The 13,867-nt window shown below is 35.2% G+C and overlaps 2 protein-coding genes and 1 long non-coding RNA gene across 5 annotated transcripts; 2 read left to right on the top strand and 1 right to left on the bottom strand.

The window, feature by feature from the left end:
• The first annotated feature begins 2,063 nt into the window (after nucleotides 1-2,063).
• On the top strand, nucleotides 2,064-13,601 carry LOC140058098 (uncharacterized). 2 transcript variants are annotated; one of them, XR_011846991.1, is made up of 3 exons: nucleotides 2,064-2,543; nucleotides 3,625-3,809; nucleotides 12,292-13,601. It is a non-coding gene; the product is annotated as an uncharacterized lncRNA (long non-coding RNA). The 2 variants fall into 2 exon arrangements; XR_011846992.1 differs by lacking the exon at nucleotides 12,292-13,601 and adding an exon at nucleotides 4,590-4,780.
• Nucleotides 6,810-7,891, top strand: LOC140058910 (uncharacterized). Its single transcript, XM_072104699.1, has 2 exons — nucleotides 6,810-6,962; nucleotides 7,357-7,891. The coding sequence occupies exons 1-2, from the start codon at nucleotides 6,853-6,855 to the stop codon at nucleotides 7,622-7,624; spliced, it is 378 nt and encodes a 125-aa protein (XP_071960800.1). The 5' UTR covers nucleotides 6,810-6,852; the 3' UTR covers nucleotides 7,625-7,891.
• Nucleotides 8,302-8,775, bottom strand: LOC140058911 (uncharacterized). 2 transcript variants are annotated; one of them, XM_072104700.1, is made up of 2 exons: nucleotides 8,694-8,775; nucleotides 8,302-8,568 (listed from the first exon to the last, which is right to left on the bottom strand). In XM_072104700.1, the coding sequence occupies exons 1-2, from the start codon at nucleotides 8,754-8,756 to the stop codon at nucleotides 8,302-8,304; spliced, it is 330 nt and encodes a 109-aa protein (XP_071960801.1). In that variant the 5' UTR covers nucleotides 8,757-8,775. The 2 variants fall into 2 exon arrangements, 1 of the variants encoding a protein (XP_071960801.1); XR_011847075.1 differs by having other exon boundaries at nucleotides 8,476-8,590; nucleotides 8,694-8,729.
• Nucleotides 13,602-13,867: the final 266 nt, after the last annotated feature.

The following is a 13,867-nucleotide window of genomic DNA, read 5'->3' as shown; positions in this document are numbered from 1 at the left end:
GGGATAGACGGGATTTTTTTAAGAATTGCGGGATTTTGTACGCAATATCGGGATCGTGTTTTTAGACTGCGGGATTTTGTACGCAACAACGGGATTGGCGGGATTTTGTTTATAAAATTACGGGATTTTGTACGCAACATCGGGATTTTTTACGCAACATCGGGATTGTGTACGCAACATCGAAATTGGCGGGATTTTGTTTATAAAATTACGGGATTTTGTACGCAAGATCGGGATTTTATACGCAACATCGGGATTGGTGGGATTTTGTTTATAAAATTACGGGATTTTGTACGCAAGATCGGGATCGACAGGATTGTGTTTGTAGACACGGGATTTTGTACGCAACATCAGGATTGGCGGGATTTTGTACGCAACATCGGGATTTTGTACGCAGTATTTTAATTTCATTGGGTAATACAGTAATTTGTAACAGACGGTAAGTTATTATTTTATTACAGTTAATGTTGTTTTTGCTTTGAATTGAGTTATTTTTGTTTTAAATACATGTACTAATGATCAAACCAGCCGTGCATTCCTTTGTACAATAGTATTAATTCTAAAGACAATTTACTTTATGTACCGCACCTTTTGCTGCGCCGCCACGGCTACTTTGATCGTTATATAGTTAATCACATTATTATATCATTATTAACACCTCATCTTCAGTATACTAACAACGAGTTGATTTCTTATCGATTATCATCACACTTACCTTACTATGTTTACGTTTTACACCATACCTTTCGATTAACATGTTTATGACCAAGTTGAGTTGTTTTAATATGTTGAGGGTATTACGCTATTGGTTTACCAGCTGATGAGTGCAATATGCACTCCTGCATAGACAATGCATGTTTCGTTTTATGCAGGAGATCCGATCAATAGTTACCTCCAATAACATTAAGGATCGAAACAGCCATGCATCATCAATAGTAAGCTTTTATTTTAAAAACATTTATGAGGTATTTTCTGAATTGTTTCCAGCAAAGATTAATTATTTATAAAACACATGATGATGATGATGATGGCTGTCCTGGGAATAAACCCAGTTTTTTTTAATACTAATTTGTTAAAAATAATGTTTAAACAAATCCTGCAATTTCTAAGAGGTTGCTGTACGTTCACAGCAACCCAAGTGTCTTGCTGCAATGAATATACCGTCCAATGGCCCGGACGTAGGCCTACGTCTTGAAGTGCTTTGAACGTTTAATATTGAATACGTTATTAAATGAATAAAATGTTGATGTTGTCATTGACTGTTATAGCTTTATTCTAGAATGGTAATTATTATAGTGAAATATGCAGATTACACGGGTATATAGAAATGAATTTGCTAACTGGTGCAAAACAATTATCTCGATATTATAATAAAAAGACAAATGAAATGATTTTTGACTTTCGTACCTAATATGAGATTGATCCAATCACTAAAAGGAGAAAATTAAGAGTAGGCCTAATCGTCTTGTATCCGTCATAATAAATGCAACAGGGCGTATTAATTTGTCAAAATGGCAAAAGGAATTTTTTTTTTTGTATTTTTGTACATTGTTTTTTATTTTCCATTTTAATATATATATATATATATGAATGTGTATTAAATGTGTATTTTCTAGTGGAAAAAGAATTATTCGAATAAACGCCCCGCTTTGAATAGGGAACCACTCCACTCCTCAATAGAACATCTTGGAATAAACGTACACGGACGTTTATTTATTTAATAATAAATACACAATATTTTATTTGTAGTAGAATTCATTTATCTACAATTTACCAAGCATATCTAGGGGTTGATTATACATGTACCATGTTATTACACCATACGCCTGAAAGTGTCAACATAGAAAGGAATGCTGCAGTCTCCTCGTTCAGTTCATTCACAAAGTCACGTGGTCTGGCTTGTTGGACGGCTTTTTGTCGGCATCTCTTTGTGTAGAGCAGGTACCAAGATCTATATTTAGAAACTGACTCGACTCTTTAGGCGTGGAAAGTTCTAGCGGAAAGTGGTTGTCTTGACGACATAGAAAGGAATGCTGCAGTCTCCTCGTTTAGTTCATTGAAAAAGTCACGTGGTCTGGCTTGTTGGACGGCTTTAATTGTCGGCATCTCTTTGTGTAGACTGTAAAGCAGGTACCAAGATCTATATTTAGAAACTGACTCGACTCTTTAGGCGTAGGAAGTTCTAGCGGAAAGTGGGTGTCTTGACGACAGCTTTAAGCATTCATTGTTTTATGGAATGGGATTTCCTAAGTAAAAACCCTTAAATTTACAATTTTGTTTGTATTATTTTGACATAGGCCTAAGATTAGTACTCCAGAGTAACAGCATCACACCAGGAGTTGTAATTAGACACGTTAGTATGGCCTGTAATTAATTATCATAACAAAATAATAATTTTAAGAACGTGCTTGTGAAAATAGCACGCAGCGCGCGATGGGAACTTGCGTACGCACGCGCGCATCTCTTTCCCGCCTTGATTTAAATTTGTAACCAGACCACAGCAATTCTGGCCGGCTAGCGATGACGTACAACGCATTCAAACCGTAGGTGTTTTTGATAAATTCATAGATTTATTCGTTGTGATTATTTATTAATTACACCTTATTGTTATACCCTATCATAGTGGCTCCTTTAGTTGAAATATAGGGCCTAGAAGCTCATATTTGTGGAGCATATATTACAAGTCAAAAAAGTACAGTATTTTAGCCTGCCTCCTCTCCTTCCTCATCATCAGTCTAGTCTACAACCGACCCCGCTCCCGTGCGTCGTAGGCCCGCTCCCGTGCGTCGTAGGCCCGCTCCCGTGCGTCGCCTATTTGATACTAGGCCTTTGATACTAAGCTTTAATAGGCCTATATATTACAGTATTGTTATTTTGGTCTCTCCAGACACAATGGGAAAACTATTTTGTGCATATTAATTAATAAATGTTTATCGTACACCACCATACTTAATAATATTATGAATATTGCTTTGTGTAAAATTAAAAAGGACTTGAACTCGGAGTAAACAGGCAGATGAGAAGTACTAATAGGCCTAGTAGTAGTAGGCCTATTCCTATCAATATCTATAGCCTAGGCTAGGCCTAATTCGGAAAAATTGAGGATCCGATGAATGATGATGAAGAAGGAACAGGCAAGCTAGGTTAGCCTACTACTAGACCTAGGCCTATAAATGAATGGGTAAACTAGGCCTATAAATAACACGATCAGAATATTTATGATTGTAAAGGGGCAAAATATTTTCTAAGGTAAGTTATACTTAGGCCTATAGGCTATCTATTTAGAATTTGAAGGATTATTGTTTTTAAAAGAAATGTAATTACTAATTGTAAACGTATAAACGGTAAACAAAAAAACACATACGTATCTGATTAGGCCTATATATAATATATTGCGCTTTTCGTTATATTTGTAGGAGTCATTGCAAAAACAACATTAGATGAAAAACACTTTTTGAAATTGAAATGGGTTTATCCCAGGACAACCATATCATCACCTTCATTTAATTTGTTTAGAAAATGTTCGAAAATTACTTTTTAAAAAGTGTTGTTTTACATTAATTACTGAGAATTTATTAATTGGAAATATTATCGATGATGTTATGGCTGTTTCGATCCTTACAGTTAGGGAGGTGGCTATTGATTGGATCTCCTGCATAAAACGAAACATGCATTGTCTATGCAGGAGTGCATATTGCACTCATCAGCTGGTAAACCAATAGCGTAATACCCTCAACATATTAAAGCAACTCAACTTGGTCATAAACATGTTAATCGAAAGGTATGGTGTAAAACGTAAACATAGTAAGGTAAGTGTGATGATAATAATACGATAAGAAATCAACTCGTTGTTAGTATTACTAAAGATGAGGTGTTAAATAATGATATAATAATGTAACTATATAACGATCAAAGTAGCCGTGGCGGCGCAGCAAAAGGTGTGGTACATAAAGTAAACTGTCTTTAGAATTAATACTGCTGGTACATGTATTTAAAACAAAAATAACTCAATTCAAAGCAAAAACAACATTAACCCTAATCAAATAATAACTTACCGTCTGTTACAAATTACTGTCTTTCCAATAGCTTAATACCCTCAACAAGTTAACAAAACTCAACTTGGTCATCCAATATCGTAAAAACAATGAAAACCTATTCAATAATATAAAAAACTCCAAAGTGTTGTTTTAACTCGTTATTAAATCATAAACAACAAATCGTAAAAGATGGAACACTGATAATAATGCCGGATGAGTATTGCAGAGGGTTTTGAAAATCTCATATTTTTTGGCTATATTGTATTACTATGACATATTATCTTACATCGGCAGATCGGTGTTCAATCATTTACGATATTAATACAAATAATTATTTAGAATAAATAATGGACATTGTTAGTAAAACAAAAAACTTATCACATATTTTATTCTGAAATAAAAGAAAAAAATATCAGACAACCAAAATGTTGCCAATTACTACCGATAACAATGAATCAGTTTAATCATCATTTTAGTGTAAGATTTAAGCACAATATTACCGTAATGAAATTTGTATATTTACTTTTATAACAGATTTCTTTTAATTTCTAGATGTCTTTCCTTCATGGCGTAAAGAGTTCGGTAGAATCACAGTATTTCAGAACGGGAGTACCGACCAGGATTTTCTATTTATAAGTCTAAATTTTGGCGGGATTAAATGTATTCGGCATAGTCGTCTTAAATTTACATCTCGATTTTTTGGCGAAATTTTAATCGGGATAATGCGCAAAAACGAATTTTAACCGGGGTATAGATCGGGGTTCTTGGCGGGATCCCGATCGATATCCCGGTTAAAAATCCCGTTCGTTTTTGCGCATTATCCCGATTACAATTTCACCGATGATCGACCAAAATTCCCGACCAAAAATCCCGATTTTTCGTGAATCCCGATAAAAATCCCGATAAAGGCCTGTTTATACTACGACGATAACTATAACTATACACGATAGAAAAAAATCGCTTAAGTTAAAATCAATAGAACCGTTCACACTAGGACGATAACTATACGATTCTATCGTTTACGATAAAAAGATAGTTTTACATACCGCTTGCATGAGCGATATTTTTATTGGACGCGAACGATAAAAATATTTCAACCAATCAGAGAGCTTTATTTATGGCAAGCGCCAAAAAAAAATCAGACAGATATCATCGAGAGTCAATCGCGATGGAGTCGTCTATGGGCCTAGACGAAACATTAATCCTCCTTGTACAAGAAAATGAGGTGCTGTTCAACAAATCTGACGCGAATTATAAAAATGTAATTAAAAAAAAAGATATATGGAATGCAATTGGCGTAGAGATTGGTTTGACAGGTAGGCATAACATAATTTGTTCCCATTTGGATTGGTCACCTACTACTAGGCCTAACCCTAGTCTAGGGCCTACTAGGCTAGGCCTAGCCTAGTTAGGCCTAACTAGGCTAGGCTAGGTAGGCCTAGGCTACTAGGCTAGGTAGGTAGGCCCGAGGAGATACATAGCCTGGCCCCCTATGCTAGACTAGACCGCCTGTGCTACATAGGCCTAGGCTAGTCTCATATAGGCCTAGCCTAGTATTAAAGCATATAGCATAGGGCCTAGCCTAGCTAGCTAGGCTAGTAGCTAGCTATACTGGCTATGAGGACCTAGCCTAGCTAGGCCTAGAGTAATAGGGCCTAGGCCTGGCCCTAGGTAGATTATCTAGGCCTACTAGGCCTAAACTAAACCTCATCCTAATAATTTAATTATTTAGGATATTACTACTACTACCAGGTAGGCTAGGCCTAGCCTACCTACTAGCTAGGCCTCTAGGCTAGCTGAAGCTTACTGTACTAGCTAGGCCTAGGCTAGCTAGGAGCCTATCCTACTACTAGATAGAGGCCTTGATCCTAGGCCTACTAGCCTAGGCTAGATAGTACCTAGTACTAGTAGCTAGCATAGGCATACCTTAGCATATTCCTAGCTGCTAGGTAGGCCTCCTATGCCTAGTACTACTTAGTACTAGGCTAGGCTAGAGGAGGCCGCCTACCCTAGATGCCCTCTAGGTAAGGCTAGCTAGGCCTAGCTACTAGCTAGGCTAATTAATAAGACTAGTAGGCCTACTACTATGCCTAATAATTATTAATAGGCTAGTCACTGTGTGGGCCTAGCTACCTATCCTAGAGGCAAGCTAGCCTAGCTATTCCTAAGTACCTAACTAGTAGCTAAAACCCTAATAATAGCCTAAGGGCCCTGTTACTACTAGTTACTAGAGTGAATACTAAAGTAAAATAAATCAAAAAAGTTTTTATCCTATAACTATATAGCCTAGTATAACCATCTATGCTGCCTTACTTTCACACGTCCAATCAAATGACGTCATGATTAGTAAGAGCAATAATATAATAACGATTTTATTGTGTTTATTGATCATGACGTTAATATTTTAGTGTATTTTTAAAATTAATTTTTTTATCAAAGACAGCATAGATGATTATCCTATAATGCTAGAATGAAAACTTTTCAAATTTCTTTTGTTTTATGTAAAAGTTATTCCTTTATAAATGTTTTGCCATTGTCAGGTAGCGTACTGTAGCAGGATACACATTCAGTGGGGTTTATATTTACCACCTATATGCCTAGGTTAATAATAATATATTATATTAGTATTACTGAATGTGTATCCTATAAGGCCCGGCTACAGTACGCTACCTGACAATGGCGAAACATAACCATTTATAAAGTAATAACTAACTACTACTACTTCTACTACTACTACTACTACTACTACTAGGATTTTGTTTCCTTCGCAGGTGATGAAGCCCAAAAAAAATGGGGTAATATCAGGGATGCTTTCATGAATAGCAAGCGGAAAAAACAAAAAAGTGGTGATGAGGCCAAACAATCAAAAGCATATAAGTATGCAAACATCCTTGGGTTTTTGGACCCTTTCTTAAAATCTAGGGAGTAAGTTGAAATTTGTTTTCTTTCTGTAACTTTAAGTTAATTGTTTTTTTTTTTTTTTATTCATTTATCGTAATAACAAAATATTCACATGCTGAAGTATATCATGAAATAGATATTTGTTAATTCACTGTTTTTTGTTATCACATTTTACTGTATTCAAGGTATTTAATTCATGTACAGGAAATTTATTTTAGAAACAATAAGTTGTACACCACATGGACAGAAAACAAAGTTGATTTTCTATGTACATTGACTGATTTAATTGTTTATATTACTATACTGTAGCCCACTGTACATACTGAAAGACAATTCTGTACATAAATGCAAACTATCATCAGTCTACTCTGGATTTACATACTTTACTAATGTATACTTTCATTATCAATTTATATAGAACATCCACTAATCTTAATGAAGACGTAGAAAGTAAACAATCCAGCAGCAGCACAAAAAGACCAATGAAAACAGATGCTGTTGATGAAGCAATAATAGAGTTAATTGCTAAAAAGAAAAAAACCGAAAAGAACGATGTAGATTTATTTTTTTGTGCTATGGCAGAGACAACAAAATCATTCCCCAAGAGGCAGCAAATCGAAGTTAAACGTAAAATTCAGCAACTTGTATCAGAAATAGAAATTGAGTTACTTGCGGATGAAGAATGAACACTTTAATAATTATCACATTTTGAAATGATTGAAATCTGTCAGCTATTTTAATATTTTAAAGACCCATTTCCTACGTTTTTTAGGTCTAATTTGAGATCACAAACTATATTTAATGTAAAAATAATACTATATGGTTCTATTGCGATAACTTTTTTCATCTTTAAATGAGTGTGAAAAATAAGTTGATTCTAATAATTATAGCGGCTCGCTATAAATCCCAAAATGCATTGCGCGCGGATTGATATTTTTTTGTGTTTCCCAATTTGTAACAACGGAGTCTGGCAAAAATTGAAAGACAATTAATGCAGCAACTATTCCGTCCCTTCGACGCGAGCTAATTAGGTAGTGCATTGTTTCTCACTTTTTGTCATAATTTACCATAAAACGTACATTTAAGACAAGGAATGACCTGGTTTAATGTTTTTAAAGTAATATATATGTATTATTTTTACAAAACGTCACAAATTGTAGGGAAGGTGTCTTTAACTATAACACACCTAAGCGCCATTTGATATTTTAATTTCACTTTACTTTTAAATAACGTTAGTTCAGTTTTTTGTAAAAAGTTTTTCATGTGAGGTTGTTGACCGATTCCAGGCGAAATCAAATTGAAGTAAAATTAAAACTTAATTTTTATAATGCACATTTATATAAGAAAATTGCAGTTTGATATTTTACGGCATGCTAGTCTGTATCTGTGCAGTTCCAAAACAGCTTGATCTCTGCCATGGTACTTGACCTTGCTCTGAATTAAAGTATTCTTTAAACTTGTCTCTAACTACCAATGCATCAATAGATGCCCTGTTTCCAGTTGCCTGTAGATTTTGCAATGCTCCTGCTTCTGGCAGTGTTGGAAATTCTTCACTATGAATTTGAAATGCAGCACTTCCTGTTTGTGTCTTGCGCATGTAGTTGTGAAGCACACATGTAGCTTTTACAACCTGTAATCCAGATAATCAAGACCTTAGTAAAAGGACAATAAATGCTATTTTTAGAGTTTGTTCCATAATTTTGATTATTGTTATTATAGGCCCATACCAATATTCTAGTTAGTCTCATTAATTACCTTGTCTACATTGTCAGGTTGCAGTTGAATTTTGCGTTGATATATTTGAAATATTGTCGCCATAATACCAAATGTATTTTCTGAAATTCTGCGTGCTCTTGAGTGGCGGTAGTTGTAAATCCTTTTGGATTCATCAAGGTTTTTGCCTGGGAATGGCCGCATTATATTTCTCCTTAATGGAAAGGCTTCATCACCAACAATAACATGGGGTAATGCTTGGTTGATGCCTGGTATTTCATTGTCGGCTGGAATATTTAATGTTCCACTGTCCATAGCTTGTCCAAGCTGACTGTGAGCAAATATTCCTCCATCACTGATAAGTAACAATAACATTGTTGTATATAATTTTAATAGGACACAAGATAGACCTATGATGCATTAGAAAAAAATAAATGTTTTATTGCTATTTGGGATTGTCAATTGCATTTATATCATTTATATGTTGGTTCACCAATAGCCTGTCAATGACCTATTAAATACATGAGTACGGATTTAGTAACGGTACTAAGTAGGAACTAATATAAAAATATTCGATGGTTTAAAGAACATAATTAAACATTACCTATTTGATCCGTATGCTCCTATATCGACTGCGGTAAAACAGTAGTCTGCATCTACAAGGGCCAACAAAACGATAGAAAACGACCCCTTGTAATTGAAAAACAAACTGCCTGACTTGTTAGGGGCTTTGATGTATATATGCTTTCCGTCAATTGCCCCTATGCAGTTTGGGTATTGCCATCGCCTATTAAAACTGTCGGCAATCTGCCTCCATTGTTGTTCACTCGGCGATGACATATATATAGGTTGGAGACGCCTCCACAGACTTAAGCAAACTTCGTTTACAATGGTTGACACGGTAGCCTTTCCCATACGGAAACTGAAACCTATAGTTTTATAGGAATCTCCGGTGGCCAAGAACCTGAAAATTAAACATAACAATAATGCTATAGATTAATCTCATAACAGAAACTTTTGTCAATGTGAAGCTTTACCAAAAAAAGAAAAAAGGTCGGATCATAACTTAACTCTAGTGTGATGCAGTTTTCCTGCTTTATTTGAGTATAAGGATCCAGATCCAGACCTCTGTGTCAACAACAACAAGACATTTTTCGTACACTAAATTTTTCTTCCATATTGCATTTCTTACATTCTTTTTGAATTAGGCCTATATGTTATGCTTTTTAATTTTATTAAACAGTTGTAAATAATGTCAATTCAATATTTCATTTTCATTGCTTTATAATATTAGCGACACAAGACAAGTCGAAACTTAATTGACTCGGGTATAATGCTCAACTACGGTAATGACACTGTGACTGTGTTGCATGTCTAAACTAAACTAGGCCTAGGCCAGCTACCGTACACCATGTGAGTTTTCCTAGTGTATACTACCTAGGCTAGGCCTATAAAGTTTTTTTTTTTTTTTATGAATTGAAATATACTTACCTCAAGCATACTGCCAGCCTTTGTTCGATAGAAATACTTGGTCTAAATTGGGTAGTTTCTTTTGCGATATCGTCTTTGATTAGTTCTAGGATTTCATAAAAGCCTTGTGGGGATACTCGGAAATAACTATGAAATTTGTCTTCATAACAAATAAGTTCGGGAAAAAGCGTATGGAATTCACCATAAGTCTCTCTTGATTGATTTATGGGGTGAACCCATAAATTTCGATCTCTTTTTTTCAGTTGACACCTTTTTTTATATAGCAGAAGGCATAACAAATAATCGTCGTCTTCTGAGTCCGTCATGATTGTGAAACAAAAGGCAAACGTCACGCGCGTACGTCGCGAGTCATAGAACGATAAAATCGTTGTAGTGTAAACGCGACACGGCGTTAAAACTATTATCGTGTACAATATATAGTTATAGTTATCGTCGTAGTATAAACAGGCCTTAAGGAATGAGTAATCGGGATTCCCAAAAGATCGGGACGTCGTCCGGGACCCCGATATTTTCGACCGAAATTCCCGACCAAAAATCCCGATTTTTCGTGAATCCCGATGAAAAATCCCGATACGGGATGGGTAATCGGGATTCCCAAAAGATCGGGACGTCGTCCGGGATCCCGATATTTTCGACCGAAATTCCCGACCAAAAATCCCGATTTTTCGTGAATCCCGATGAAAATCCCGATACGGGATGGGTAATCGGGAAATCCCAAAAATCGGGACGTCGTTCGAGATCCCGATATTTTCGACCGAAATTCCCGACCAAAAATCCCGATTTTTCGTGAATCCCGATAAAAATCCCGATATGGATGGGTAATCGGGATTCCCAAAATATCGGGACGTCAATCGGGATCCCGATATTTTCGACCGAAATTCCCGACCAAAAATTTCGGTCGAAAATATCGGGATCACGGCGAGATCCCGGCGGGATCCCGACCGTGATATCGGCGGGATCCCGGATGTTTTTTCTATAGGGTATGTCTATTGGCAATTTACGATTTGCAGTAACATTGTTTATGACGTCACCAAACTCCTGATGATCTCGTATGACAAGAAGTTCTATAAATACTAAATTATCTTGAACTTTATATTCTGTAACCTATTAAGGTAAATGATACATACATATTATAAAAATGAGATAAACTGGGAAGAAACAAATTAGAATTTCATAATCTGTTTTTTAACATTCATTAATTTCAATAATGACAGTATATATGATTAAGATATTTTAAAGATTAATATTGGGTATCTTGACTGTTAAAAACTGTACCTTTCCGATTAAACCACTTGTTTCACGCCCAGTAACTGTGCTGTCATTGGCTATCTGTTCTTTTGTTATTTTTCCATCGATTATAAAAAGTCTTTCTGTGTCATATTCACCTCCACTGCATCCAAGTGTAGCTTTTTCAGAAATAACGGCAGAAGGATTTGTTGCCAAGCTGCAAGAAAGCATTAATGTACCCTTTCAGATCATTTTTATTATTACACTACCACATACCAATGTTATTATAAACATAAAGTAACTAACGTGTCTGTCCATGTGGATTTGTTACTGCAGTCGACAATCATGGTTTCAATAAAAGTAGCGTTTTGCTCTTCAACAATATCAACAACAGATTCGATGAAGTTTCCAATAGAATCTAGAGCGATTATCGTCCCAACAGATATATCGTAGGAACTTGCTACTTCAAAAGTCAAAACGACAACTGTTGAATGAAGGCTACTTATTCTAGGTACATTTCTACTCCCAAGACATTTATGAAAAGGAACGTCTGTAATTAGAAAAAGAAATAAATAACATTACGCGACGACAAATCAATCAACGATGGCACAATGTGTCTTTTTTATGTTTACAGTTTCCATAAAATACGATTCATGATAATACTTTTTAAAATGAAATGACACAAAAAACCTTTGAGTATGACAATGTCTTCATTTGGATATGACACTCGATTATTGATGACGTCTGCCAAAAACGAAGCATCTGGGGTATCACTTGAATCAACCATTGGAGTGATATCTAACAGATCTTGGAAATTTGCATATGCAAATACTTCATCTAATCTCCCTAATCTTGCTTTAATCATATTGTGTGTCCCTATAATGTAATGTCATAAAGATAATTTTAACATTTTCTTCAACAGATCATTACATGAATTAAAAAGGAAGGAAAATCATTAATTGTGAAAGAAAGAAATAGAAAATGTGTAGAGAAAGAGAAGAAGAAGAAGAAAAATCAAAGACTAGTTTATTGTCCTGGAGCGACAGACTGCCAAATAGAGACATAAAGAGTATGATTGTCAAAAAGGAACTGAATGAATGAGTGATCAAGAAGGAATGTTCAAAAGTTGAAGTGATTATCAAAACTCGTTTACCATACACAGAATGAAGTTATCGAAAATGAAAAATAAGGAACATAATCAATTATTATGTTATATAATATTGTAAATTAAAAGAACCACTTACACAAGTGTTGTACCGATGTTACAGTGTGAAATATGCCGTGTCCTTGGTTAGACACCAGAACATCAAACGCATCTATGTGATCTAGCCTCTTGTTAGTTATCATCAGAACATTTTCATCTATTCTTACGGGACAATTATAAATAATTGTAGAATTCGCACCAACGTTTATTAATTTAACTCTTTCGTCAATGTCTATTTTATTCTTCCTTTCTGGGTCAGCATAGTTGGGGTTCACAATATTAGATGGGCATTTATCTGGAATCCAAACATTACATCCGTCCGGCTAAATCGAATATAAAATATTCAGGTTTAGAACAAAAAAATTATAAGTTTAAATCATGCTATAGAATGATGCTAAATATCACGAGAACAGATAGAATGCCAAATGCTTCTATCTATCTATGACCTAACTAAGACCAGACCACTCGTTGAAAATATTAGATCCCGCCAATTGAAGTTCCGCGCTTCGAATGCCTGATGACGAACCATGCAAAGGGTACGCTCTGTATGTTCCTCAACATGGAAAAAGAAACGAGGAAGGCAGAGAACCAACTTTCTGAGATACATCCAACAGCTTTTAGGGGATGAAGAAGGAATGATTACCTCTGATAAGCTATCAGATTTAGCCAAGGACTGTTGTAGCTGGAGAAAGCTTGTAGTCGCCTGCTCCGCAGCCGACTGATGATGATGGATGAAATCGGTAGATTATAAAGGGTGAAATGTGCTGTGATGAATTAGACATAACTAGGACACATTATTTATTCTAAATGTATGCAAAAAAGTAATAGTGCATTGAATTTGTTAATTAGACAAGTAACAAAACATTGAAAAGAACGCTTTCTGGTTCTTATAAGGGATAATGTCAAAATTAGACTGCTGCTGTTACTGCAGTAAGTTTATGAGAGGCATTAACTAGAATAAACGTAATCCCCAAAAAGCGTCCTAAATAATTGCATAAACCTAATGTAAATTATACTCACTGTATTAGTAAAACATTGCTTCAAATCCAGACAACTCTGGCATGATCCTGTTTTAGCACTTAATCTTGTAAAGTTGCAGTGTGTTCGTTCACAATCTAATGTCTAAGTTGATTTTTGAGATTATGAATAGATGATGATGTTAAACAATAAATTATATGCTTCGGTTATAAATAGGCCTATTTATTTATTGTGTAGTTTCCATAAGGCTTTCAACATCGTAAAGTAATTTTTGAAACTCGACGAATTGAATTGTATAGAATGTGTATAGTTTTAA

The sequence above is a fragment of the Antedon mediterranea genome, chromosome 9, assembly GCF_964355755.1.
Source record: "Antedon mediterranea chromosome 9, ecAntMedi1.1, whole genome shotgun sequence".
In the NCBI taxonomy this organism is placed as follows: Eukaryota; Metazoa; Echinodermata; class Crinoidea; order Comatulida; family Antedonidae; genus Antedon; species Antedon mediterranea.
The sequence above is the reverse complement of the archived record's forward strand: the minus strand, read 5'-3'. Positions and strand labels throughout refer to the sequence as shown.

What these genes read in the sequence shown, in the direction of transcription:
- LOC140058910 (XM_072104699.1), top strand. Translation starts at nt 6,853, where the DNA reads ATGAATAGCAAGCGGAAAAAACAAAAAAGTGGTGATGAGGCCAAACAA. An exon ending in CCTTTCTTAAAATCTAGGGA is followed by an intron (nt 6,963 to 7,356) that starts GTAAGTTGAAAT and finishes CAATTTATATAG; the next exon opens with AACATCCACTAATCTTAATG.
- LOC140058911 (XM_072104700.1), bottom strand. Translation starts at nt 8,756, where the DNA reads ATGGCGACAATATTTCAAATATATCAACGCAAAATTCAACTGCAACCT. An exon ending in AACCTGACAATGTAGACAAG is followed by an intron (nt 8,569 to 8,693) that starts GTAATTAATGAG and finishes TCTGGATTACAG; the next exon opens with GTTGTAAAAGCTACATGTGT.